Below are 27,406 nucleotides of genomic sequence, written 5' to 3' on the forward strand. Positions count from 1 at the left end.
ACCATAGAACAGGAATTGGAACTTAACCCTTTCATGCAACCTGATAACTTAAGCTGTCCACTGTGGTCACCGCTGTCCCTGAAAGGGTTAATACTGACAATGACAAATGTTTGGTTCCTCGGTACAGCACGAGCAAAACAATAAATTGAAACAGTAATTAAGAATCCAAAATCATTTTACCAAGCAGCTGTTCAAATAAATAGAATGTGCCTGTAAGCACTATGGCTAATTAGTAGCATGAGAGAGAGAAAATAGTCTAGAGAAACTTGTTTAAATGGTACATTTTAATTTTGTATGCGAACATCCTATTCATCCCACCTAGCCATGTTAAGTGTACGTTTATGCTATTCACGGAGCCCTGTCGCAATTAGCATAATCCATGAGTTATGTCCACCCCCGGAAAAAGTTAGAATTGCCTATAGATGCCACAAGATGGCAGCAAAAGCCTTACTTTTGTCTATATGAAGCTCCTCACTCACTTAAACAAAAAGCATTTATACACTTATGGCTTTGGTCCGGGCATGGAAACGGCAAATGGGACAGTTTTTCAGCCAAGAACGGAGGGTACGTCCAGACTTTGCCAATGCCCAATCGCAAATGCAATATGTGGGGTCACCTGTGGGTGACCTATTACTCTACAAACTTGTTCTCATCATCCTTTTTTCAAATTGCGAGTCGTTTTAATTCAATATTGCGTTTATATTTCAATTAATTTGTATTTTTTGTGTGGAAATTTGAAAAGCATAATCCATCGTGGGACATTAGTCAAATTGTTTGGCAAGAAAAGTTTGGGTTTTTTTCCCCCCATGGGAAATAGCAAAGATTCTGCTTGTGACAGCGTAAAACCTTTCACACTCTGCTTTTGTGCAATTTTAGAGGCAGATGTTTCGCAAAAGTCTATAAAGAGGCTCCACTGTCTTTTGTATGTCTACAATTCGCCCAGCAGAGCATTTCTTCGAAAGTGTTACTGTGTGAATTATTGAAAGCTTCTGATAAATGAATGCTCAGTCTTGCTTGAGTGGCTCCTCGGAGCACATCTGGGCTGTGTGCACAGGCAGAATAAGGCCCAGCGCCCAGTTGGAGCCAAACACATCCGTGAGATTGCTTCTCCAGGGGCTGCGGTTCTCCGCCAGTTGCCGCCTCTGCATCTGACACCAGGTCTGGCCCCGGGCCACCAGCAGCACCTGCTGGCAACAGAAGCCCGCACACACCAGTCCGATGCCCAGCCACACATACAGCATCAGCACCAAGAACAGCTGCAGGCCGGAGATTGTTCCTGGATTGAGGGGCAGGAATTCCATCCTAAATCATACGTCATTTGTTGATTGGGAAAAAAAAGGAAAACTCACCTGTGAAGAAGTAACCAGTGGACAGGGGCAGAAGGGTCAAGAAAGTCAGTGGGTTTTCAAAAGAGATGGAGTATTCCACCGTGAGGAAGGCCACACCAAGAACCAACGAGTACAAACACGTGCACGAGGTGTAGATGCAAAACATGATGAAGTAGCGCATGTTTTTGTTGCCGATACAATTCCCGGTGAAAAAACAGTGGTGATCCCGTTTGAGTATCACTTTCTTGCACAGTTTGCAGAAGTGGCGGCCATTCAGGAGGTAGTGCGCGTCCACTTTGTCCGAGCAGTGCGGGGAACACACCGGGACCGCCATCTCGTCGGCACTCGCTGCGGGATACAGGATCGTCATTGCATAATTGCCAAGGGCGTTGAACATCAGGAAAAGGAAAACGACAGTGGGAACGGTCGTGGAACCTCCTGGTGACGTGTCGGAGCTGGGGAAGATCGTTGGCATGAAGAAGCCAAAGTGCAGGATGAAGGTGACCACAGTCGCCGTGAAAAAGTAAGCAGGGGCCACGGCATTGAGGAGCCTCAGTTTGAGCATCCGGGTGAACATGCCTGTGTCGGAGACACACAAGTCATCATGCTATCACCACCAGCGGTGGCACAGATGAAATGATTATTTCCAATATGTGTCTGTTCAGGCGACATCCGAACGCATCCAGTGGAGGACTGTCCATGCCAGCAAGGATTTCCAGTCGTGTAGGTGGATGGGTTTTTTTGGGGCGGGTCATTGGGGGGGTCCAATATGATGTCATTCTAAATGTATTGCCCTGTCAAACCCAGACTTGTAACGCTGGCCAATGTACTCTAAACTATGTTAGCAATCAGACTGTTCCTTTAAACCAGGGGTCGGCAAAATACGGCCCGCGGGCCAAATCCGGCCCGTTTGTCTTCTTAATCCGGCCCGCCGAAGGTTGGTACACAATTAAGGTTCGAGGTCAACGACTGCATTCGTTTCATTTGGACTTGTAATGACAGGCATTTCAACGCCAGGTGGCACAGTTACTTGAAGTTGCAGAGCATAGGGAGGAAGGAGGAGACGATACGGAAGCCCGCAGTAGCGCCAAGTCAAGCAAATCCCGTTCGATACGACGGAATAATGTACTCTTAAAGTCTGAAAAACGTGCCAAAAAATGCAAAATACTGCTTTATAAATAAAGAAATCCAATTAATATTATGTCGAATTTAGTTCATCCTTTTGATCCGGCCCTACATAATATTTTCTGGTTCTCATGTGGCCCTATGCAAAAAACAATTGCCTGCTTTAAACAATCAAATTTGAAACGGGCTCAAAAGGGCTTAAGGACATCATCAGTTTCCCATCCGCTGAGTGTGTGGTTAAAGCAAAACCTCACGTCACAGTCAACATTTTAGTCAACTTTGACTATCGTGATACAATTAGCATCTTTGGTGAGTACCATGTATTTTATTCATGTTTTTGCTTCTGTCATGTTCTTAAACAATTGTGAAGGGTTCTAGTTCATGGACATTACATGGCACAGTGGCATACTGTGTTATATTGTTAACTGTATAGTTTTTGGATAGCATTGAAGTGTTTTTTGATGGTTTTTTTAACTATGATAGTGGTAGTAGTGTTCTTAAATTTTCATGTTATTTTTTTTTAAGTGGCTTGCAGAGGAACACATTTGAACGAGGGGTGTGCGGGGGCACCAACACGGGGGTGTGGGGTGTTACATGTAATTCAAGTGAGAAAACTAATGAAGAACAAATGAGGACAGACGAATGTTTTTCGTACTCGATGATAGACCCGATGACTTGAGTAAAAGCTCACTTTCCCAACGAAATAATTGAAATGATGTATCAATTTATAAATTAAAATAGGATTCATAGAGAAGAATGTATCTAGCGCTTTCACAACATAAACAAAGCAATAAGAAAGCGAGTCAAGTTTTTTGCAGGAGAAAACTCATTTGACCAAACTGGGTTCCCTGGACCCTTTGGGGCCACGAGTGAACCAAAAATACCTCGCCCTCTGCACGGTGCTCTGCTAACCTACAACTGAATAGCTAAGCGTTTGCGCGGAAGATGACAGCTTTGCTTGTGTTTCGGAGACTCGACGTGCAAACACGGGGATGACCCTCGGCGTGCCCTCCCAACGCCACTCATTCCACACAGCCGGTGTTAAACGAAACCACCCGCGATTCACTTGACCGATATATGAATTATGAAAGCACCGCGGTGACGTCGTTGGTGCGATTTTGGCGTGGAGGACAAAAACAAGCACGAGCATGACGGTGGCGGTGATGATGAGACAAGATTGGTCGTGTACCTGCAGCCGTGGAGGAGCTGTCCTTTTCAGCACCGCGGAGCCTCCGAAAGTGCAGCGGGGCTACACAGATTCTTTTATTTACTCGTGGCGTCCTTGCCCCTGGCTCCATCGCCTCCTGCTGGCGGGAAGCCTTGATTTTCCCAACCATCTTTCATACATTTTTTAATCGACATTAAGGTCTTTATTCTACTATCAAAATAAACTATATATTACACGCACATTATTTTTTTAAAGTCCTCTAAGAATAGCTGAACCAATCTTTAAATAAAATAATTAAAAATGCGGCCATTTAACACCAAAGTGTGCCCACCTCTTTAAATTACTACTGTAATTGTGGTGAAAGTGCAATGCTAATTATTTTCCAGCAGATAGCACTGCAACATCTCTGAAGAGCTATAATAACGTTCACGATAAGAACAATGACTTTCTAAATCGAGGCATGCTGTTCTAGTTCGTGTTTGTTTTTGTTTATACCTCATGGCTGCAACGGGGTAATAAAAATATTCGAAACATTTCTGAGTATGATACAGTGCAACGCCAGTACAAACAAGGGGACTCCGTAATATTGCTCATATGTAGACTGCAGTCGGATTTTGCAGGTGTGCCTAATATTTCATGCAATAATTACATGATAGAATGTCTTTTGTTTCGGTAGTTTAGTTGAAACAGTGAAAATCACATAGATTCACTAGTGGAGGTGCCGAGGACTAAGCAGAGCCTCAAAGGGGATCAAGCCTTTTCGGTTGTTGGTCCTCCCATGAATGACCTTCCGCTAAAATGTTCAGCAAGCCCCCCCCCCCACCCCCCTCTCTCTCTCCCTGTCCATTTTAAAACTCGTTTTTAAGACACATCTTCATTCTTTGGCTTTTTCAAGCCGATATGAGACTGTCGCAATTTTATTGTTTTCTGGTGTCATTAAATCGCGTTTTAATTGACTGTTTTCACTTTCTTTTGTCGTTGTATTGTCATTTTATGTTACAGTACAGTAGATGGAAAGTGCTTTGTGACAACTGCACCTGTTGTAGGTTACATTGTTCGAAAAGCCACGGGAACACACTTGAACCAATGCCAGCAAGCCGTCGGCTAAAACAAAAAAAACCACAACGTGTTTCGTTCATTGTTCCAAGTTATCAAAAGTTCTCACCGGGCATTGCATATAATGGATAGTGAAAACAAAATCGTTTTGTAATTAAGTCCAAGAGGCTTTACTTTTTTTTTTTTGCTTTTACTTAAGGAGACAAATCGCTAAGGTACTTCTACTTACGCAAAGTTTCTGTATCTGTAGGCCTATTTCTGCCATTTCTTTTCTGTTCTATACTTAAATGGCCAACCAACATATAGTAGTACATAATGTGTCGCAATTGTACACGTGTTCGTTCGTTGACACTCCCTTAGAGCTGCGCGCTGGCAGGTGTTGAACTTTTAGACGGTCCCTGGGAAGGTGGGAGTTTCTTGGCTGGAGAAGACAAAAACACTACGGCGGCTTCTCCTTCTGTTCAATCACGCCAGCCCACCAGCGAGCGTTTTGAGGTGAGTCGGGCGCATTTGGACATTATCCGTCCGCTCTCTGACTAAAACGTGCATCGGTGGGATTCATTTACGCCATTAATGTCGCAGCCGATTTACAAGTTGCAGTAGGAGGGTGGCTGATAGCTAGACACTTGTGAGCGCCGCAGCAGGCGAGGAGTCGCCTGCATAAATCGGGGAGACAATCCCGTTCAAAAGACTTTTGATTGCGCAACATTACAGTGTTTTTAGTGGACGTATGGCGAGGGGGGAGAGGTCTCTGGCAACGTGCTACACCCAAAACACAGACAACGCAGCTTCTGTTTCTTTTTTTTCCCCACTACAATATGCCATCTCCTCATTCCACTTCGTGTGCTTTCCATTCACTCCTTATCTGGCAGGTGCCTCTTGGTAGATAAGGAGCCTATTCTGATTTAGTCCGTGTCTTTTATCTCAGCGTTTGCAGTCACGTAGATGCACAAAGGCATCATTTGTTTAGTAGCTTGACCTGTTGAATCCAAGCTAATTACATTGCATTTCATGTCAACACTCAGCCCACATCGGTATGCTTATCAAGACATGCATAGGGTCGCCGTACATGTTATAATACACACAGTCAGCAATTTATTTGTTGATTTTTAAGCTAAGAATAATTTACAATTTGTTTGGCTGTTGTTGACTCGGGCGTGTGTGAAACCCAAATGCAGCACAGCAGGCCACAGTAACAGCTGGCAATGGTTTATATCCAGTCACTAAGGAGTGAGTACTCACGCAGTTCAATTTAAAGTCCAGATAAAGAGTCTCTGTAAATTTTGGGCGGAGTTGGGAGCCTAGCACAAATAATGCTCCCCAACTCTCAATAGCAGAATGGGCAAACTCCCTGTAATGTAACAAAACGCCATACAGAACAGCCATGGGGACAAGCAAAAAATACTAAGGCAGAGTAAATGGGGCAGAAGAGGCTTGATTGGTGATTAGGAAAACCACTGGAAGCAAAGTGACTTGAGGTGGGCGTGGCTGACTTGCAGACTGGAGCGATGACAGCAGGGCCCAATGGTGCCAAAGTGTGACTGTTGCTGTTTTTATTGCCTCTAACCACTCGGGGGAAACGATATCTATTTCAGGGATGGGGAAACTTAAATGCTGGTGGGGGCCACACTTTTGTAACCCAACAACAAATACAGATCTGACAAGTCTTTATTGTAGCCCCAGTATTGATGTTGATACTGTTAATATTGAGTGAAAGTCACTGTGGTGTTAGTGGTTTTGACGCTGAATTTCATTATGTTAGGATAAAATGTAAATTAAGCTATGTAGTGATAAGCAACTATATGGAAACATCCATCCATCCATTTTCTAAGGGTCACGGGCAGTGCTGTAGCCCATCCCAGCTGTCTGGGGGCAGTGGGCGGGCTATACCCTGAACTGGTTGGCAGCCAATCGCAGGGCACACATAGACGAATAACCATTTGCCCTTTCAACCTACCATGCATGTTTTTGGAACGTGGGAGCAAACCGCAGTATCCGGAGAAAATCCACGCAGGCATGCGGCGCATATAAAAACTTCACACAGGAAGGCCCAACCGAACCCTGCACCTCTGCACTGTGAGGCCGACATGCTAAAAAGTTGACCTCTGTGCCGCCTGGAAACATACAGTAAATCTTAAATGCGTTCGTTTTAGTCTAGTGATTATTCTTATTCTAGCGATCAAGATACTTTATCATCAATAAAACATTGATTAGCATCCTGTTGTTTGAGCAAACCCGTTTCATATTTTTTGTTCAAAAATCCTGTTTGTTTTCTTTAATGGATTGCTTTAATATTTCATCCAAGAATGCATGCAGCGAAGGCTTTCAATTGAATGCTGGTCATTTTCAGGCACCATCTAAACGTGAATATTTCAAGAGGCAAACCTGTGAGATTCAAGTAAAATAAATGCATTTTTAAAAAAGCCTCATAGTTGTCAGATGAATACCGGAACAGCTGTAAGGCAGTCAGCAAGGATCTACAGTACGGGGTTAGTGGTAGGCTGGCTGGCTGTGTTTTCGTTTTCTGTGTGTTTGAATGCTTGTTCTCGTTCAGCACCATGAGTAGGTGAACAGTTCCACTTGCACAGAAAGATGGGGGAAGTGGATGAGCAATGGCAAAGTCCGTATCAGGGGCCGAGTAGGGGGAAAGGTAATGATCAGTCAGTCAGTCAATAAAATATGCCGTTTTTCATGTCCGTGTTGTACTGAGCCGGATAATGCTGCCTGGAGGAGCTGCGTCTTAGTACAGCTTAGTGTAAATGAATTTCGTCTGAGTCAAAGAGCTCCTGTGCCACTTGCAACAAAAACTCAATGTTGCGTCAATTCCACACGATCGACTGACTTCTTCGCAATTACCATTTCTTTTCACAATTGTGCCATTGCTAATCCTAGGTGTTTTGATTTTATTTATCTATCTATCTATGTATTTGAAATTCAACAATTCAGTCTGAATTGACCACATGCACAGTGCTGAATGTCTTTCGGTCTGTCTAGCGACTTAAATGTAAAATTTGAATTTACTGCTTTGAATTTGCATTGAATTGAGTGTTCGCAAAGCAGTGTGATGCAATAACTCTTGTGCAGTTATGACGGACAGTAGCGTGTACCCATTTTTTGTGGTTTTGATTCCACCGAGCGCAGATAAATACAATACCGCGCAAGATGTTGACCAGACCTACAGTACGTGGGTCTGCACATAAAGAATGGCAGTTCTGTTCTTAACACAATATTGGGCTTTTGCTTTTCTTTTCTTAACTGCGTGGTGATTTAGTTTACGTGTTCTCCACACAAAAATAAACCTCATTACTACGGTTAAGATTTAGTGTGAAATTCTTCATGTACAATCTGAGGTCCATCCTTCCGCTTTTACTTGCCACTTATGCCGTTCAGGGTCACAAGATGAGAGCTTATCGCGGCTGACTTTTGGTGAAAGATGACAATCTGGACTGATGGCCAGTAAATCGCAGCGATAATATGTGAGGAAAAACCATTCAGTCACACTGTCACTGAGTGAGGACATGAACCCACACAGCTTGCATGGAAGTCAGGCAAATTAATTGCCATCAATGAGCGATCTTTGCTCACATGTGAAATATGAACGGTGTTCGTCTTTGTTTGGCGTAGAAGGCAAGTACTGCATATGGTATGACAAGAAATACGCTGATGACACTGCTGGTTAGATGTTTACAGGAAAATGTCATTCATGAAATGGTTTGAATAGCTCAAATTGGATGCTTCGGTGCATTAGTCATCAGCACTCGACAGCAAATGATTCAATTAGGGAAGCCTTTATTCATGTTGGTCATTTTCCCATCTCAGCGAATAGAGTAGAAAATACTTTTGACCCAGACAGCTGAATAATAAGAAGCTAAATAAATATGACACGGCATGTTTTGGTGTGTGGAGTTTGCACGTTTTGCCCGTGCCTGCGTGGGTTTTCTCCGGGTACTCCAGTTTCCTCCCACATTCTGAAAACATGCGTGACAGCTCAATGGAACACTCGAAATGGTCCCTTGGTGTGAGTGTGAGTCCGAATGGTTGTTTGTTTCTGTGTGCCCTGAGATTGGCTGGCAAACATTTCAGGGTGTACCCCGCCTACTGCCCGAAGACAAATGTGGGATAGGCTCCAGCACCCCCTGTGGCCCTTGTGAAATTACGCAGATCACAAAATGGATGGATGGATGTTATTTCAACTCAATATTTAGGTTGCCTCCAGAGATAAAAACAAACAAACAAACAAAAAGGAATAAGAATCATTTCAAGTGTGTTGTGCTGTATTTTGGTTCTGAATAGAAGACACATCTCGAAGGTGTTGTCTGTTGTAATCGGCAGTGTTTGCACTTTTTGGCGCTAACAATAATGACTCGTGTTTTGTCGGGCACATTTTGGATGTTCTCCAGGAGGCTCTGTGTAAAGTAATCTGCGGCAAACACCGTACCGATTGGCGAGATTTTAGATTGTGTTGTTACAATTTCAATCCATGCCGGACTCAAGTTGTACCAAGATGCCAGATGGGTTCTAATGAGGGTTGTCCACACTGCAGCAGAGCAGACACACTGGACTCCCCCGGGGCCTTACTGAGCATGTGCAGCCAGACAGGAAGCAGGTGTTCGGTTTGTTGTGCATTGCTCGAGTGAGTAGTTATTGCTCATCGCCATGCTGAAGCCCGTTCGCTCGTCAAAGGAAGGCTATGCGATGATGTATTATCGTCTGCTTGTCGTTGTTCAACTCCATCTCACAGATCTACACAACGTACATCTATATTGACCTAATCTGAAAGCTGTGTCAGAGATTTTCACTCGGACAGTTAACGAAGGCTTGACGCAGGCTATTCTAACATGAACATACTGTGTGGATTTAATGACCGTATACAACACAAGCCTACACTGAACTACAATGTACTCTGAACAAAGATTTGGGGAAATTTAATGTATCTGGATTCAGATGCATTTATTTGGTGCATCTACTAGATGAAATAAAATTGGGAAAAAAATAATTGAATTCAGCAGACACTCCCTCACAAAGCCAAGAAACAAGTAGGGTCAACAGGACCACTGTACGATAAAGTCAGGCAGACACTAAGTACTCCCAAAGCAGTACTAAAGGTTTATGAGTTTAGTTTTACACAATAATTTTGGTCTCTGAATCTCTTCCCCGAATGAAGGGCCATCTGCTAGATCCTGTGCACCTGTTATAATGTTGCCCTAATCCCATTTTCAAAGATAATAACACTCATTTTTTAATGACAATAGCTATCATGTATGATGTTCTCTCTCTTTTTTTTTTGCCATATTCTTGTAATGTGCGGTCGAGTAGGACTGCACCCATATCATACTTTGGACTCATCTTGTCTCAGATATCTAAAAGGTAACCAAAATATTTGTTTCAGCTCTCAATATGGCGCTGTGCAGTTAAACACTGCTCCAAACACAGCCACTAGAAGAAGCATTCTTTCAAAAGTGCCCATTAATTTTTGTCAAAGCACCCTCCCCCAAGTTTTGAATCGCAATAAGTACTTTTGTCCACGTTTGTCCATCTTCATCTCAGAAAAATAGCTCCTGCTCTGTCACGCGCTGGCGTTAAATAAAGGTTACAGGCAGGGTTGTCACAGAGGGAACAACAGCTCTGAAGCTCTCTAATTTCATGCTAATTGCAAGTTGACCCCACGGGTAGTCTGCTCCCTCCCTCTGAGTGACTGGCACTTGATTAAGTGCACAGGTTTGAGAGTGCACACGGGCTTTTATTTATTGTTCATTGCCAAAACAAGCTCATCTCTCTTTCAGGCAGGTGATAAATCTTTTTGACAACAGGATGGGAGTGCTTGTCTATCTGTCTAATGACTTCCAGATTGGTGCTTGGTTCGAAACATGTTTTAAATTGGATAACTGGATAATTTGTTGTTTGGATGTCACTTTTAATTCACAAATGCTGAAAAAAATAAATACTTTGGTATACAAACTCATTCAGAATTCAAATTTTACGTCGACATCCCAGTTCCAACTATGAGCAAAATTTGAGTGATTATCAATCCAGTCATGATGTCATCAAACAAAAAGCGATGGATGAATTGATAGGTGAGCTTATTTCAATATCTAAGGGGGCAGAATATTACCCCCCTGATTTATGATGGAGTGCTTGTGTGTGCCACTGCGATTTTTGCACTATAAAACCACTATACCAACTGACGTGTAGTCCATTATTTAAATCGGGACAAAATTGTACACAATATAAATTTTATTTGCACATTTTCTCCAAATCCATCCATCCATTCATTTATCCATTTTCCGAACCGCTTGATCCTCACAAGGGTCGCGGGGGGTGCTGGAGCCTATCCCAGCTGTCTTCTGGCAGGAGGCGGGGGACACCCCTGAACTGGTTGCCAGCCAATCGCAGGGCACACAGAGACAAACCATCCACACTCACACTCACACTCACACTCACACTCACACTCACACTCACACTCACACTTAGGGACAATTTAAAGTGTTCAGTCAGCCTGCCTTGCATGTTTTTAGAATGTGGGAGGAAACCCGGGGAGAACATGCAAACTCCACACAGGAAAGCCGGAGCCGGAATCGAACCCTGCACCTCTGCACTGTGAGGCAAACATGTTGACCAGTTATTTCCTTGACCACCCTTTCCTCTACATTCCGGACTTAATCTTTTGACCAAAAAAAACTTTGCTGAGAAAACTACACAAAGAGTTGCATCAAAACGATCAAATAAAACCTGAAACAATTCTAGCGGGAATAAGTTTGATGATCCTAGCATAGTACTTTTCTGATATGTAAAAGCATGCAGAATTCATGGCCTCTTTGTATAAATCCACCGCAATAACCCATTACCTTTTTGCATTGTCATTATGAGCTTTTTGCTGACATACCGAGTTGCTTGTCTGAGAGACTTTGCGTTTTCAGTGGTTGTTAATGACTTGAAAGCCACGGTGCTCAGTGATAATGTTTGCGGTGGCCACCAGTGCTGCTTTGCTGGAAATACAAGCAGGGAGAGTAAAGCATCGTTGCAGGGTGTCACCGAGTTGCAGTTTCATTCTTTTTGTCTGCCACCTAGGAGATGGCATCCTCAGTTAGACACACCCACACACACACACATACTGCTATTTTTGGGCAGGAATCCAATTAGCAGAGCAGTTGCCTTTTCCAGCTTTTTGTTTCGAAACTGATATGTTGTCAGATAGAGATTTAGTTCAGCACTTGGGACGTGCACAACACAGACTTCCCTGACACCGTCTGTGTGAGGAACAACATCTGCTGCCTCGGCTTCGGAAGCCAGTTTTAGCGAAACGAAGGAGGGACAGGATTAGACAAACTTCTGAGTTCAAAAGAATATAGAGGGAACGGATATGACAGGATGAGAGCGAGCGTGTTGGACTGTTTAGCTTTTGAAGCCTGTGATCTCCACAGCGTGAAAAAAAATGCTGAGTCACTCTGTGGCCAAATGCGCGATTCCACACCGTAGTCGGCATCCTGCTCTTTTCTGGACGTGGAGTTTGCATCTTTCGACGACTACTTGTGGAAAGATGAAAAGCCTACGAGACCATGACGGCTTGTTCATGCTTTTCACTTTGTTTCAGCTCTCGATGAATTCCACACGTTGCCGTTTGTTCATTTTGAGTCTGTTTGGGAATGGTGTTTCTTTGTCTGTTTTTTGACATTGTGTTGACTTCACTCATCGGGTTACTGTTAAATTCACATTCAATGATTGTGCAAAGGGGAAATAAGATTCCCGTGTGTGTGTCACCGTGTAAACACTTCCTGAATGTATTGTCAAGACTCATATTTCCACGTAAATGTGATAACTGGTTCCATATTGATGCAATGCATAGTTGGTTCTGCAGTGTTTTCATCGAAAGTGTCAACAAACTGAACAACTCTGACGGTGTTGATCTGTTTCTTGTGTGTGGCCATTTCTGTGTGTTGCCTGCGGATTATTTCTGCTTCATGTCGGTGGTCACGGTGCTGTGAATGATCATATCCTTTGCATGCTCTGCACAGGAAAGTGCACAAAAAAGGCAGGACTCAGCTGTTCAAACATGCAGTTGAGTAAACAGACTATTTCATGGTTCAACCAAGCCTCTTCATTCTCTCAACAACCACAGGGTTGTCCCTGACTTCAAACTGATTTGTTCGCATCTCTTGTTTTTTTTTTTTTAGGACTGAAAGGTTAATCTAATTGATTTCTGTGGTTTTTACTTGACATCTCAATTACATTTGTCAGATTGAGGAAAAGATCAATGGCTGCTAATGGAATCTAATGGTCATTAGACTGAACCTTGATGCTTGACCTGGTGCGGACCACAATGGCTTTGATTGCGCGGCTAAATGCTAACTTTAGAGCAGGGGTGTCAAACTCATTTTTTGTCGTGGGCCACTTTGGAGATACGTGTTCCCTCGGAGGGCCTTTACAACAGTGAAACCGAATAAATGTTTAATCATCTCATCGTATTATTACTTGTACAAAACAAATTGATGGATTACTAGTTTTTAAATCGGACAACTATTTGTGTGTTGTTTGTTCAAGTGAGTGAAAATAGGACAGCAAAATTATTGCAACGTCTCAACGTTATTTATTACACGTGACAGTTAGACATTTTGGGACAGCTTTTAGCAAGCATCATCAAAGTTGACACACGTGATTTGCTTCCGCGAGCCACATAAAATGATGTAGTGGGCCGGATCTGGCCCCCGGGCCTTGAGTTGACACCAGTGCTTTAGACACGGCGCATTTCATCACTATATTAGGAAATACACAACTATTTTTATATAATTACTTAAAAACATTGTCTTCTAAATGTCATTGTTCCCGCCCACAAATAAAATGTATTATTATTATTATTATTATTATTCTATTTGTTCAGGTATGGTCCAGTGCTGATGGCTGACTCTGCACCGTTCATGTCCAGAGCGCCCCCTGTGGAAGGGAGGTCCGTGGTGCTGAATGACCTGGGTCTCCTGGACTCAATCGGGGATGAAAACAGCACAGCAGAGAGATGCTACCGCTCACACTCGCGCAGCAGTGTCCTCCAGGGTCTGCCCTTTGGGGGCATACCCACAGTCTTGGCCGTCAATGTGATCTTGTGGATGGTGAGCATTGCAGTCGCTGATCTGCACGGCGTACATTGAGACTCCCATATACACAGCTACTGTATTTATCACAGAAACGTCAAAAAGGCTGTATTTTATAACTAGTCATTGACCTCAATGATGTGTTGGCATGAGACGACTATGTACTGAAAATCAGATTGATCATTTTGATTTTGTGCGGTGTGGAATTCAGAGTGTCTAAAAATATCTCTCTCTAGTCACTTTTGTATTCCCCGGCTGAGCTCATTTTACTCAGAGAAAGCCACTGAAATCAAATCTGAGCTCTCTTTTTACTCGGTATTTTAGGCTTCTGTCAATGTCGCATAGCGTGCACAGGAACAAAAAAAAACATTTGAAAGTGCCAATTACAGTGACATTTCAAACTCATTTTATTTTCCTGGAATAAAAAGTGTTTACAAGTGCAAACAAGGCGATTTTCCTCAAGTTTGGCAGTTAATAATAGGCTTCCGTTCTCAGCTGTCAGCGAACTGTTTTTTTTGCAGTCCGGCCTTGTCAGGCTCCATTCTGCTCCGATAACACTCTCAATCTGCCACGTCCTTCTTTTAATTGGCTCATTTCATCACCGTGGGTTGTCAAGGCAACAGAGAGGCTTGAGCAATGTCTGTTAATGACGAGCATGAGTCAAAACATGCTTCCCGCCCCCCCTTGAAGGTGGCGGGAGCACGCCTCTGCATCAATTCCACCATCATACGGAATACATCATCTGAGGGATTAGAGGAGCGCGTGCCCACACGTCAAGACAAAGACAAATAAAATAACAGCTCGTCAACGGATGTGAAGAAATAAACATGGGGAGATGATCTCAAAGTTTGCTCACATTGCTGATTTATGGTCACTCCCCGGTCACGGTTGCCCTGACTGCTTACACATGTAAAGAATGAATCACTCATCAATTATGCTTCCATTAGCATGGATGCTATTCATCACCCACCGACCTAAATCTCCTCTCAACTCACAAGTCTAAATGATTTAAGGCGGTAATTGAAATTGAACTTTCATCAGCGTTTTTAGTCCTTTTTCATTTCTCATTCTGTTTGATACTCAGCCGGAACTATTTGAGGCTAATCCGCTTTAATGTGGCTCCACTTTAGGAACGTAAATGAGCCTTTTAGATTTGGCTGTTGAGTGTGCGGCATGTATTTGTATGAGCAAGCTGACCTGCCTGGCAGTTTCCACGACAACCGTACCCTACTCAAATGGAGCAAGATGTCTTGTAACGTTGCTTGTCATGGTCAAAATACATGATTTGCAATCAATGATATCAATTGATGGACGGATTTATGCATAGCAAGACATCATGTTATGTGTTATTTCCCCCATCCAAGAGGGATTAATTCTATCGTGGTGGGAACACACGGTGAATCGAAAAACATGAAATAGTTAACGGTGCCCATTTCAACACTTGTATAAGGTCAAACGCCTTTTAGGGCGTATCTACGTGTGGGACAAATGAGGCTGCAACATCATTAGAAGTCATTAATAACGACTTAGCATAATTACCGGGAGATGACTCAAGGCTAATGACTACGTTCTGTGTTGTTGTTGCAAATATGTCTTTGTGTCATGCATTTTCCATGTATGATTTGGTTCACAGTTCCTCTTACTCATCTTCTCCTGTCTGAGGAAGGCTGCTTGGGACTATGGCCGCCTGGCTCTGCTAATGGAAAACGACAGGTGAATCCGTGTCTTTATGAAAATGAGCGATAGTAGCGGTGAGCCTTGGCAAAATTCAAGAAGGGAGGCATAAGGATTCTTCTCCGATGAAGGCACTGATGCTGCAGCCATTAGCTCCCCCTGCTGGCTTGGTAGAGCACTGCATAGGATGCTCCGCTTGTGTTGGATGTTCCATTTATCATCTGAGCTTTGGTGAAAAGGTTGTTATTCATGGGAATTAACGACCTAACAATTTTACAATGTCTTCAAATCACTCAATGGTGCTTAGTACATCTTCATCACCTGGGTGGATTGTGCCGAATAAGGACAAGCTGGCATCATGCTGCCATCACCCCTGAGACCTACACTACAGTGCGCCATGCGGAAACTATCGTTGTTGTTTTTTATTTTTGTTTTTTTAACTCATTCAATGGGATCAGGTTGCTCTGAGCTCTCGTCTCTCAGGCTGCTCGCAACCTCCAGGGAGCAGATTTGTATTTGCTAAATATTCTGTTGTTTTAACAATCATAATCATCCTGACTTTCTTTGCTATTCCCCTTACAACACTCGCACTTAACCTAACAATTTGTAGTTTATTTCAATTATGTCGCTTGTTTTTCAATGTCCTGGTCAACCCAAGAACACAGACAATAGTTGGGTCGGGAAATAATTTCAACATCCGCTCGGAAGACATGTCAGTTTAGTGAACGTTTTTTTTTTCTCATAATCATATTTGTTGTCCTCACACTTTAGTCTCACATCCCTGTTCTATGGAGAACCAAGTGAGAAGGAGAAGTCTCCCTCTGAGTCGAGCCCTTCTGACTCTGAGACAAAGGACATTGTAAGTTTTACCTTCGTGGTGATGTTTTTAGTTGCTACTATTAAGGCCCCGACAGAGACAATAATGTCATTGAGACACTTCACTAATGTAGTATTGTGAAAACTAATCTTCTGAATGCTTCCGTTATTCCAGGGGTTCTGTTCATGGCTCACATCTCTTTACCAGATGAAGTAAGTTGACCTTGACTTTTTTTTTTTTTTTGTAATGGCCCTCTGTTCTCAAAAGCTGATGTCATCGTAAAATCTAAAGTCATGTTCTCTCTCATTGATGAGCAAAAACAAACAAGTCTGGCCTCATGTAACCACTGGTGCCGAGGTTTCCCACTGAGTGTTTGCTCTGACTCGGACTGACATAACAGATTCAGGGTTGTAAAAAAAAAAAAAAAAACAATTTCCATGGTGTTCATTGCTTTCCATAGTATTATGGTGGGGTTTGGCTGCCTGCTTTTAGCTCTCGTGCCAGTGACTAACTCTGGGATCCCTGGGAAAAGTGTAAAGCCACCCTGTAAGTTCTTCATGTGTGTGGGCTCTTGTGAGACCAGCATCCCCCCCCCCTTTTTTTTTTTTAAATTCTATTTTATATTCTCGGTTTTCCCAAACTTCCTGTCAAGTAACCACCAAACCAGTGGTGCCACAGCTTTACTCTGGATGAGTGAAAATACACAATACCTGCATACATTCTGATTGACATTTGTCTTTCTATTTCGAAAGTCTAATATATTTGGGATTGTCCTCTTGATAGGGCCCCCCTCTGAGACAAGTTGTCGCTTTGTTTCTGTAGGGACGAGGAGATCCGCAGCAAGTGTGGCATTGACGCCGTAACTTATTTGTCCTTCCAGCGCCACATCATCCTGCTCATGACTGTGGTGTGCCTGCTGTCTTTGGCTGTGATCCTGCCAATCAACTTTTCTGGGAATCTCTTGGGTATTTTTGGTCCCTCATATGATGAAATTACGAAAACGTTTGGGCCTTGAGAGACAACTTGGCCAACTCGGTCCACTCCTAAATAGCACCACATTAAATTTGCAATCATAACTGCACAAAAGCTCAATAGAACCTCGCGCAACTATGCCACATACATCTCTTGGAGCAGTTCGCAATCAATGTTTATCCAATTACATGACAAGGACATGAAAAAAGAATGTCTTATGTTTTGATGAATGTAAATCTCTCCTCCTGGTGGGTTTTGTTATCCAAGTTAGCTATAATAAATGTCACTCAAACCAACGAATCAGAGGATGGAAACATGCTGACGCAGCTGTCACTGTGAGGACGAATTAGAAATCTGATTAATTGAAGAAAACGTCTCCGTGCTAATATAGTTCAAATTGTAGCTGAAGGCCCTTGAGAGATTAGATTGACATGGCAACACACGGAGGCCAAAATTTGATTGGAAACAAAAACTAAACAAGTCACACATACAGAAAGCAGTGCTGCCAAGAGAAACGCTCCGAAATGAAGGAAATTGACTGTTGGGAATAAATTAATAGCATTTTTAATGCAACAACATTTTGACAATTTAGGTTGCTCAGTGGAGCGGAGAAAGGACTTGCTGGCTGTGACACCCCACAACTGACTGGCGCAGAGGGGAAATGGGGTGGGCGAGGGGTGTTGCACAAATTCAGACCTCAGAAATAGAATTGCATGGAGAAGGAGTTTTTTTTTTCCCTGTTAATACACACGCGAAGGCGTCAAATGGTAGCGGGTTGCTAAACAGCAGTGAAAACGCCTTTTGGCAGTTGTTTATTTTTTTGGAAGTGTTGAGCAAGCCACTCTATAATAGAATGAAGGCAGGATCCATTTTGGTGTCAAAGTGGAGCCGGGCAGTCCACAGAACCACTTTATTGCTGCTGACTGTCATCTTACAGAGCAATGTGCCACCCTTGTCATTAAACAAACAAGTCGGTCGTTGACGGACTGCCCCTAGCAACAGCAAACAAAGAACAACCAAATTAAGAGAGTTGGGCCTAAATGTGAGTGAAGTTAAATGTTGTGAGAAATGTCATTCAGATTGCTTACAAAGTATCTGAAAATAGTAAAGGTCGCCTCACCCAAATGAGGAGGTTTCCTTCAGGTCCAATTAAAATGTTTCTCTCTCTGTCATGTTTCATTATTTTTACAGGAGACAGTCCTGAGAACTTTGGAAGAACAACGCTGGCTAATGTTAGCGCAAAGTAAGTCTAACGCAGTGTGCTTGACAGCTCATGTTATGTAAACCGTGAAATAGATAGTTCAGACTGTAACGGTGTTTCTTTTGGCCCAACAGTGACAACTTCCTGTGGCTGCACGCCATATTTGCGTTAGTCTACTTCCTCATCACGTTCCTATGTATGGTTCACCACTCTGTACGGCTGCAGTACAGAGAAGATGAGAAGGTCAGTTGGTCAATGCAACAAAATGAGGAGAATTGACTGTTTGGGAATCAACTGCTTACATTTCCTGGAACAAACACTAGAATAGACACTTTTAGGCCATAGATATAAAACGGTCAAATTTAAAAAATACTTTGTCAGGCTGATACTGTCAAACCATGGTGGCATTGATCACTGGTCCAGCGTGATACATTATTTTCCTCACGTATGACTAGTCTCATGTTGTTTGCATCGTGTTCCAGGTTGCAAGAACGCTGATGATCACGTCCATACCCAGAGACATTTCAGACCCAGGACTGATTACCAAACACTTACAGTAAACATATTTTCATTCTTTATCTCACTTAAAAAGTTTGATTTCCCTGCATAAGATTTGTGTTCATACTGATGGATGATTTTTGAAAACATCTTCTCCTTTTTGTTCCTCCAGTGAGGCTTACCCAAGTTGTACCGTCACCGACATACGCTTCTGCTTCGACATCAACAAGCTAATGAGGCTGGACTTGGAGAGGTAAAGTATTTAAGTATAAAGTATAGTTTTAAAGTCAACATTTGCCACCCAAATTCCTACGATGTGTCAAAGAGATTTGGTTTTTACAGGCGCAAGGCGATGAAAGGCAGGCTGTACTTTGCCACAAAATCTCAAAAGGAGGGAAAGATCATGATGAAGACCCACCCGTGCGCTCAAATATTCTGCTGTGACATTTGTGGCTTTGAAAAGGTACGCAAGTTGAACATGACTTCGAGTTGATGGTGACTTGTGCTGCACTGACATAAGAATTCCACTAGGTGGAGCTGCAGTTTCAATGTACTGTAGTGTACATCTGTGTCTCTGATTGTCTTGATGGAGCGAGTGTTTAACTTTCATTGCAGGTGGATGCAGAACAATACTACAGCGAGTTAGAAGAAAAATGGACTGATGAGTTCAATGCTGAGAAGAACCGCATCTATATGAAGCGGCTGGGCATCGCTTTTGTGACATTTCGGGATGAGAGGATGACGGCTGTGTGAGTGGATCGGAAGCCATCAAAACAGATCCCCTTTGGAACAGAACGATTGCAGCATTTGATGGTGTGTTTTGTAGAATTGTGAAGGATTACGGCCGTGTGCGCTGCCGCAGACGACCCCAGCAGTCCAGCATCACCACAGTGGTACAGTCTCACCAGTGGGGAATCAGCTACGCACCCGCTCCCAGTGACATCATCTGGTCAGTGTTTGCATTGAGTGTACGGTGAACCCCCGCATATTTGTGGTTTGGGAACCTATCCTCTGTTATTTGCTGAGAAACTCATTTAATTGCTGTTTTAATGCTCAGGTATGTGTAATTTAAAAGTATTGCTTTGGTGCCATCTTGTGGTGTCGTGGTGCCAAGGAAGTATGATGAAGTGAGGGGGAGGAGCTTCATTCGTTAAGACCTTGTCAAATCTAAAAAAACTAAATTTTAAGTCTTGTGGCATCTGTATGCATGTTGAGCTCATTTCCCATCCAACTCCCCACTCAGGGAAAACTTGTCAGTCTCTGGCTCTCGCTGGTGGCTTCGCTGCGTCCTCCTCAACATCCTCCTCTTTCTGCTGCTCTTCTTCCTCACCACTCCCGCCATCATCGTCAACACCATGGACAAGTTCAATGTCACCAGGCCTGTGGAGAGCCTGCAGGTCAGATTCGGAGGCCAAGTGGGATGAAAGCTGCTGCTTTTCCAAACGTATGTGTTCCTTCTCTCTCTGCCCAACAGAACCCTATTATCACTCAGTTCTTCCCAACCCTCCTGCTGTGGGTGTTTTCAGTCCTGCTGCCCTTTATTGTCTACTACTCGGCCGTCTTTGAGGCCCACTGGACCAGGTACTGAGCATCTCTTGCTTCCTTGTGACTCTTTGTCATTTTTTTTACCCCCCCCCCCCCCCCCTGCCCTGTTGCTCTCGTTACTCTCCCTCTGTCGCCGCTTGCACTCTTATTCTGGGAAGGTTGTCATAGAGATCTCCATGCGAGGACAGCGATAATGCACAGCAGTCGCCGCGCACTGCTCCTCGGAGCAGCGGGAGGCGGAGCGGAGCAGTTGCACACTGGGGAGACAACCTCATGCAACACCTATGAGCACCCTCTCTTTACATAACCACCCCCACAAACGTGTTGTGCAGGCGTGATGTGTGAGGGACCGAATGCAAATCAACAGTTTACTGAAGTGGAAAGCCTAGCTGCTGCTAATGAGGCCGCCAGCTCCATAACAAGTCAACTGATACGCCATGGCGCAATTTCTCATGATGTATTTATCATTTTTGATGGAGCTCCAGAGGTATTAACATACAGTCGCTGGCCACAACGTGGTCTACGGCTGAGCCGTCTAATGACATGAGAAAATAACTGCCCTTTCAAAGCTAATGATGCTCATTTGTGATCGACAGTGTCAGAGAATGATAAATGGATTCTATTTGTCAACACGCTTGTCAGAAACGTAATAGAACTTCACTGCATCTTGCTGATACGGGTTTCCGTGATCAAGTTGAGGGCTACAGTTAACCCCCTACTTTATCGCATTTTAGCGTTCAAATGGTCATTTTCACTTGCCTGTTGATGGCGTTTTAAATTAGGTTAGCATTAAGCTAGCAGACATTCATTAGTCTCTCTCTCTCTCTCTCTCTCTCCCTCTCGCTGTATGTATGGATGTGTGTACCGTACATATATACACAGTGTGTGTATACATATGTTATATATATATATATATATATATATATATTTTTTTTTTTTTACTGTATTGATGCATGCAGTGCAATATTACTCTCAAAGGAACGTTATCCCCAGTTTTCTAATGCAATTGCTAAGGTGGCTATTGAAGTGTACGTACTATGTCTGCGTTGCACAGTGATGCCCTTGTCATTTCTTTGGTTTTCTCAGATCCAATGAGAACCAGGTCACAATGCACAAGTGCTTTTTACTCCTAGTTTTTATGGTCCTCATCCTGCCCTCCCTTGGTCTGTCCAGGTGCGCCCACAGAAACACACATGAACATTTGATGCAAAAAACATGACACTGTAGATTTAACCATTGTTTACTTTGTATTATGTTTACTCTGTAGTCTGGATCTCTTCTTCACTTGGCTTTTTGATGTCAACTTTCTTGATGAAAAGGAAGTCAAATTCCAGTAAGATGCAAAACATGCCCCCCCCCCCCCCCCTGTGTGTGTGTGTTCAAATATGTTTTTCTCAAGAATCAGTGACAATTTCATATTTTGGTTTGCATAGGTGTGTCTTTCTCCCTGACAACGGTGCGTTCTTTGTAAACTACGTGATCACTTCCGGGCTGATCGGCACAGCCATGGAACTGCTCCGTATCCCGGCGCTGACGGTGTATGGCCTCCGCCTCTGCTTCGCAAAGTCTCAGGCTGAGCGTATTCATGTCAAACGGGTGAGCTGGTTGCCTCTTCTCGAAGCTTTACCGAGTTCTCCAGATCGTGGTCAAGTTCTATTGTGCATATGTATGCAGACTCAAACCTATGAGTTCCAATTCGGCCTGGAGTACGCCTGGACCATGTGTATCTTTGCTGTCAGTGTGACCTACAGCATCACTTGTCCTATTATTACACCCTTTGGTGAGTGACACATACTAAGCAACACATAGTCTCGCACCCTCTCTTTACTGTGTGTGTGTGTGCGCGTGTGTGCGTTAACCTCACTCTCCTCTTCGGCCTGCCAGTCCAGTGTAGAGTGGAAATTTGATGCCCTCGTCCCAGAGACTAAGATGACAAAGATTTTTTTATTTATTTTTTTAATGCCAGACACCCACTCTCTCGGAAAGAGATGAAGAACTTGCAGTCAATCTGCTTCTGCAATTAAATGCACACTTTTTGAGTGCAGCGGGAGACAGCACTGACACGCATTGGGTTCTTGGTTGTAGGATTTTTTTTTCATGTGTTGTGCTCACAACACAAAACAGCATCTCAGAAACAGAGCTAGTGCATAACCCCTCAAGAGTAATTAGGGTGATGATATTTACCCTAAAACCTGTGCATCGTACATGATGACTGTTCCATTCAACAGGGAGATATGTGTGATGCTTTCAGAGAGTTCAGTCAACAGAATGTTGAAAATTCGTGAGAGCATTTCATTACTTGCAACCCAAGTATACTGTTTTGGTACATACGAGCAACAATTTGCTCTTGACAGTGCTACTTATACGTTATTGTCTAGTAGAAGATATACTGTTGTTTTGAAAACATAGAACAACACGTATTAATACATTATAGTTCAATACAAGAAAAGACAATGTACCAGGTACTTTTAATAATTACAACTATTTGCACTACGGTCTTGGAGTGAACGCCCTAAAATGTTAAGATTGAATATTGTTTTGTCAATGCAATCACACTGGTGTCCTAAATGTGTTTCTGTTATTGAAAAAAAATCACTTAATTGTGTCACCATTAAAGTTATTGAACTTTGCTGTGCGTACGGAGTCAGAGGCTGTTATGTGTGAATTTGGCAGTGATTTAAAAAATCTTGCTTTGCGTGTTCAGACGTTTTTATATCTTTGTCAATGTGTGTGCTGGATGTGATTGGAGTCGAAGGTCTAATGTTGATTAAAAATCTGTGTTACTGTCCCTCTTCAGGTCTGCTCTATGTGATCTTGAAGCACATGGTTGACCGCTACAACATCTACTATGCATATGTTCCCACCAAGCTCAACCAGCACATCCATACAGCTGCCATCCATCAGGTCATCTTGGCGCCCATCCTCTGTATCTTCTGGCTGCTCTTCTTCTCCGTACTCAGATTAGGTACTGCTTCATTTTAATCCCGTTCCCTCATTAATACCTGCGATTGGGCCATGCACTCTTGTTGACGTGATGAATAATTGCCTGCTGCCTTTACAGGTGCAGTGCATCCCATAACTTTGTTTACTTTGGTGTCACTGCTTTCCTCCATTGCCGTTTCCTTTTTCCGCTTGTGCCTTAAAAAGCAACCAAACAAGTCAACCAGCTACCAGGTCAGCCTGATCAGACTTCAACTTCACACCTTTGATAAATGGATCATTATGTTTAATGCGTCTCAGTTTGCCATGATACATTTGTGTTGATTTCAGATGTCCAATCAACCAGCAGAGCGAACACTCCCTGATGCAGAAAGGACTACAGTTACTTCAACCACCGCGTCCAATGTAATGTACAAATTTTGCTACTATCGCCTAGTCTAATTTACAATTTGCCATGTTTTTAAATTGTATAAACAACATGTGATTCATTCTTACCTGTAAATTGTTCATTTTAATGGTTGACTGAAAATAGTCCACAAGATTTGTGTGTTGAATTGGAACACTTAATATTTGTGTTTGGACAGCTTCACAAGCTAAAACGGACAAATACTGCATACCAAGTATGTCCCCAAATATTTGACACCCCACTATTAGATTGGAATGCGTTTCATCACATGACATCATGTAAAGTGATTTCATGCAGAGTATAAAATGTTCTCAGCCCCAGTCAACCACAATACATCACAATTCTGATGTGACATCATGTACTGTGTCAAAAATCAACCAAAAAAATAAATAACTTATTCTGACGATAAACCAGTCCTAATTTCTTAACAGCAATATACTATCTAAAATACAAAGAAAATAGTTTTCCTTTTACTGCCTTTGTGAGGTGAGGCAATTTGTCTATTCTCTACCCACATGTGGATTTAAAGCAATAAAATTATTGATGTTGGTTAATACCAGCATGCAAATTTTAAACCGTGGAAGTCAATGAATTGAGCCCTGCGGTACTCCACAAGTTCTAAAGCTTTCTCATGAAACTGTGTCAATGATAGATTAAAGTATGACAATGTTCCTGCCTTTTGTTGATCTCTTAGTGCTATTTTATTTTTGAGGTCTTTTTTTTAACTTATACTGTTGATCCTCCAAAGTCCAAAGGCCCCAAAAGTGGATTTGGAGTTCAGGCAAATATGCCTCGAAAGTCAAACAAAACTTGCCGTTCAAACCTTTGCCACACAAACTTTTTTGAAAGAGTTTGTAAGAGATCACTGAGCGTACCACACTTGATTTCACCAATACTTGCCACTAGGTGACAAAATTGTTCTGCAAATATCCTCTTCCTTATTGTAATCAGTCAGACATCTCACTAAGTAGTTTTACCTCATTTGTATTTGTTTTTTTATTGCACGGTGATTAACTTCTCCACATATGGGTGTTCAGAAAGTCACTGTACAGTATGCACTTACAGTGTATATTTTGCCAAATTATAGTTTGGAATGTTCAAATATTCGAAACATTGCCTGTACAGTTCTGAAGGCTTTATGATGGCCACATACATTATAGTTCAGTGTATGTACATAAAAGAGTTCTGAAATGGAAACAACTTGGGAGCCAACTAACCGCCACGGAAGGGATTCGGTTGCTCTCAGGAAGTCACACCATACTGAAAATTCTCTGAACCGCATGACCCGATCGACTGAGTAACACAGTTACTGTATACATTGATATCCCTTCAGCTGTTTGTGGCATCCGTACTGTTGGAGCCAGAGCTCGCGTTGACCCCCATGCCCTCCCCGGCCCACCACAGCTATGGCGCCATGGCCTGCTCCCAGAGTTCAGCCCATGGCCCAACAGAAGAAGAGGAGGAGGGAGAGGAAGAGCACACCCAGACCCGTGAGACTCGGCTCCAAGACCCCCCCGACACTTCCTGCTCCAGCCCACTCATGGACAGCCCAGTGGGCTACCAGTAATGCCACCCTCCCCCTAACGCTGGTTTCCACGTGTACGTCTCCTGAGATCATGCTGCAATGCCACATTTTCTCTCTCCACTTGACCTCGGATTCCAACTTTGCTGCCTCGTAAAAGTGGAGATGATTTAAATGAGGGGAGCTGAAGAGGATGTGACGAAAATACTGGATCCGTGTCATCATGTCCAGAATACTTTACACACCCGAACCACCCGCCAGTCACGTTAGATTCCATCCTCCTTCATGACTCTCCACCTTCAAGTGACTCAAAGCAATGGAAGGCAAACTGTCTTTTGGTATCTGTGACAAACGCGATACACGTCGTGCCCCTCGGACACGAGTAGAGGTGAAAGATGCCACCAGAGTGGGTGGTGTGAGCAGACTTGCTCTGCCAGACTGACAGAGCAGTCCCGGCTCGAGTGATATCTGGTTGATGGCGGCCAGAGCGTGGCGAGGCTGAGGAGGGTGCATCGAGTTGCGAAGCCATCTGCAGTGAGAGAGCTGACAGACGGAGTGTGCAATGTAACGCAAAGATGTACTGTAAGATATGTACACCCTCTATCCTTCCCCGAGCACAGGCAGCGCTACTCTGCGAAGCTTGTCAGACTTACTTCAGCATTTATTTTTGCTCCTGTATGTGTCGTTGGTATTGGGCTTTGGCTTTTTGATTTGTTGAATTAAGTTGATGATTATCCTGTTTTGCCCGTGTAGTTCAATGTTTCCCAACCTTTATTAAGCCAAGGCACATGTTTTACATTGGAAAAAAATTCTCACCGCACCACTAATGTCACAAAAGTTCTTGATGTACTTTCTGCCATCTAGTGGACGAGCATTTAATTGTTCTTCCTGTCACTATATATCACTGGCATAGATTATTTTTTTGTGTGTGTTAAATAAATGGACCAATTAAGTGAAAATGGACAGTTTCTTATTTTCTGATGTATGTGCCATGGCTCACTGTTTGGGCATAACTATTGTATTAATGCAGTTTTTTTTTGTCTGTGTACATATTCTGGTCTCTGTGCTGAAGCAAATGCCACCTTGTGTCACAGATAAAGCTGTCATGGTGTGCAGATAACATTATGATACATTCCGTCCACGTTTTGTGTGCTTCAAACAATACTTGGACATCAGTCATAACTAAAAACTGCCCATCCATCCATCCATTAATTTTATACTTCTTATCTTCAAGAGGGTCACGGTGAATTGGAGCCTGTCCCAGCACATTTTACACCCTGCATTGATCACAATCCAATCACAGGACTTCTTTTTAAGTCAAGTCAAGTCAACAGTATTTATAGAGCACTTTCAAACCGCCATCGCTGCATAGAAAGTGCTGTACATGGAGCGATTTAACATGCACAATAAACAGTAAGACAAATAGGTAATAAAGGCGCTAGAAAGCACCAGACAGTAAAATCAAGAACAAATGTTTTTAAACAAAAAACATTCCCTCTCACATTGTCACCTGTCTGTGAGGAAGCTGGAGTAACCATAAAAATGCCACGCAAGCACGTGGAAAACATGCAAATTCTCACACAGGAAGGTCGGACCCAAGATTGGAGCCTTCAAACCTCAGAATGTGAGACAGACATGCTAGCCAATAGTACACCGTGGTGACTTTCAAAAATTGCCTCCTTCAGTTTTGACTAAAAGTTATAGCTTTGTCCCAAAATGGGTGATCATAGTTTGCAGCGTAATGGGTGAATTTGTCAATTCCTACAAGTTCCTTGTTTTTGTTTTGCTAATATCTCAAGCGGGTTTCCTCAAGGTACTCCGTTTCCACCCACATTCCAAAAACATGCATGGCAGGCTGATTGAACCCTCTTAAACTCTCCCTAGGTGTGAGTGTGAGCCCGGATGGTTGTTCGTCTCTGTGTGCCCTATGATTGGCAGGCAACCGGTTCAGGGTGCCCCCCCCCCCACCCCGTCTACTGCCCGAAGATGGTTGTGATAGGCTCCAGCACCTCCCGTGACCCTTGTGAGTAAAAGCGGATCAGAAAATGAATGGATGGATAATATCCCAAGC

General features: G+C 43.1%; 2 protein-coding genes across 7 annotated transcripts; one reads left to right on the forward strand and one right to left on the reverse strand.

Moving 5' to 3' along the window:
* Positions 1-524: 524 nt before the first annotated feature.
* On the reverse strand, positions 525-3,753 carry zdhhc22 (zinc finger DHHC-type palmitoyltransferase 22). Of its 2 annotated transcripts, XM_052086619.1 has the most exons (4): positions 3,643-3,753; positions 1,764-1,907; positions 1,350-1,676; positions 525-1,276 (listed from the first exon to the last, which is right to left on the reverse strand). In XM_052086619.1, the coding sequence occupies exons 1-4, from the start codon at positions 3,749-3,751 to the stop codon at positions 1,005-1,007; spliced, it is 852 nt and encodes a 283-aa protein (XP_051942579.1). In that variant the 5' UTR covers positions 3,752-3,753; the 3' UTR covers positions 525-1,004. The 2 variants fall into 2 exon arrangements, with proteins under 2 accessions (XP_051942579.1, XP_051942578.1); XM_052086618.1 differs by having other exon boundaries at positions 1,350-1,907.
* A 1,276-nt stretch (positions 3,754-5,029) lies between these two features.
* Positions 5,030-26,426, forward strand: tmem63c (transmembrane protein 63C). 5 transcript variants are annotated; one of them, XM_052086593.1, is made up of 23 exons: positions 5,030-5,172; positions 13,553-13,778; positions 15,394-15,473; positions 16,206-16,293; positions 16,426-16,463; positions 17,074-17,216; positions 18,415-18,466; positions 18,559-18,667; positions 18,907-18,980; positions 19,095-19,175; positions 19,265-19,385; positions 19,538-19,671; positions 19,749-19,871; positions 20,166-20,319; positions 20,397-20,503; positions 21,554-21,640; positions 21,735-21,800; positions 21,901-22,063; positions 22,142-22,247; positions 23,265-23,432; positions 23,529-23,641; positions 23,738-23,812; positions 25,147-26,426. In XM_052086593.1, the coding sequence occupies exons 2-23, from the start codon at positions 13,569-13,571 to the stop codon at positions 25,378-25,380; spliced, it is 2,526 nt and encodes an 841-aa protein (XP_051942553.1). In that variant the 5' UTR covers positions 5,030-5,172; positions 13,553-13,568; the 3' UTR covers positions 25,381-26,426. The 5 variants fall into 5 exon arrangements, with proteins under 5 accessions (XP_051942553.1, XP_051942554.1, XP_051942551.1 ...); XM_052086594.1 differs by lacking the exon at positions 5,030-5,172 and adding an exon at positions 11,876-12,732 and having other exon boundaries at positions 23,615-23,641; positions 25,147-25,296; XM_052086591.1 differs by lacking the exon at positions 5,030-5,172 and adding an exon at positions 11,879-12,732.
* Positions 26,427-27,406: the final 980 nt, after the last annotated feature.

Source organism: Hippocampus zosterae, chromosome 14 (assembly GCF_025434085.1).
Source record: "Hippocampus zosterae strain Florida chromosome 14, ASM2543408v3, whole genome shotgun sequence".
Taxonomy (NCBI): Eukaryota; Metazoa; Chordata; class Actinopteri; order Syngnathiformes; family Syngnathidae; genus Hippocampus; species Hippocampus zosterae.

Coding starts and splice junctions, on each gene's coding strand:
- zdhhc22 (XM_052086618.1), bottom strand. CDS start 3,751: ATGGAGCCAGGGGCAAGGACGCCACGAGTAAATAAAAGAATCTGTGTA. Junction 1,908..3,642: donor CAGCTCCTCCACGGCTGCAG/GTACACGACCAA, acceptor TCTCCGACACAG/GCATGTTCACCCGGATGCTC. Junction 1,277..1,349: donor CACTGGTTACTTCTTCACAG/GTGAGTTTTCCT, acceptor CCCTCAATCCAG/GAACAATCTCCGGCCTGCAG.
- tmem63c (XM_052086591.1), top strand. CDS start 12,677: ATGCTCTGCACAGGAAAGTGCACAAAAAAGGCAGGACTCAGCTGTTCA. Junction 16,294..16,425: donor ACTCTGAGACAAAGGACATT/GTAAGTTTTACC, acceptor CCGTTATTCCAG/GGGTTCTGTTCATGGCTCAC. Junction 23,433..23,528: donor CTTCTCCGTACTCAGATTAG/GTACTGCTTCAT, acceptor CTGCCTTTACAG/GTGCAGTGCATCCCATAACT.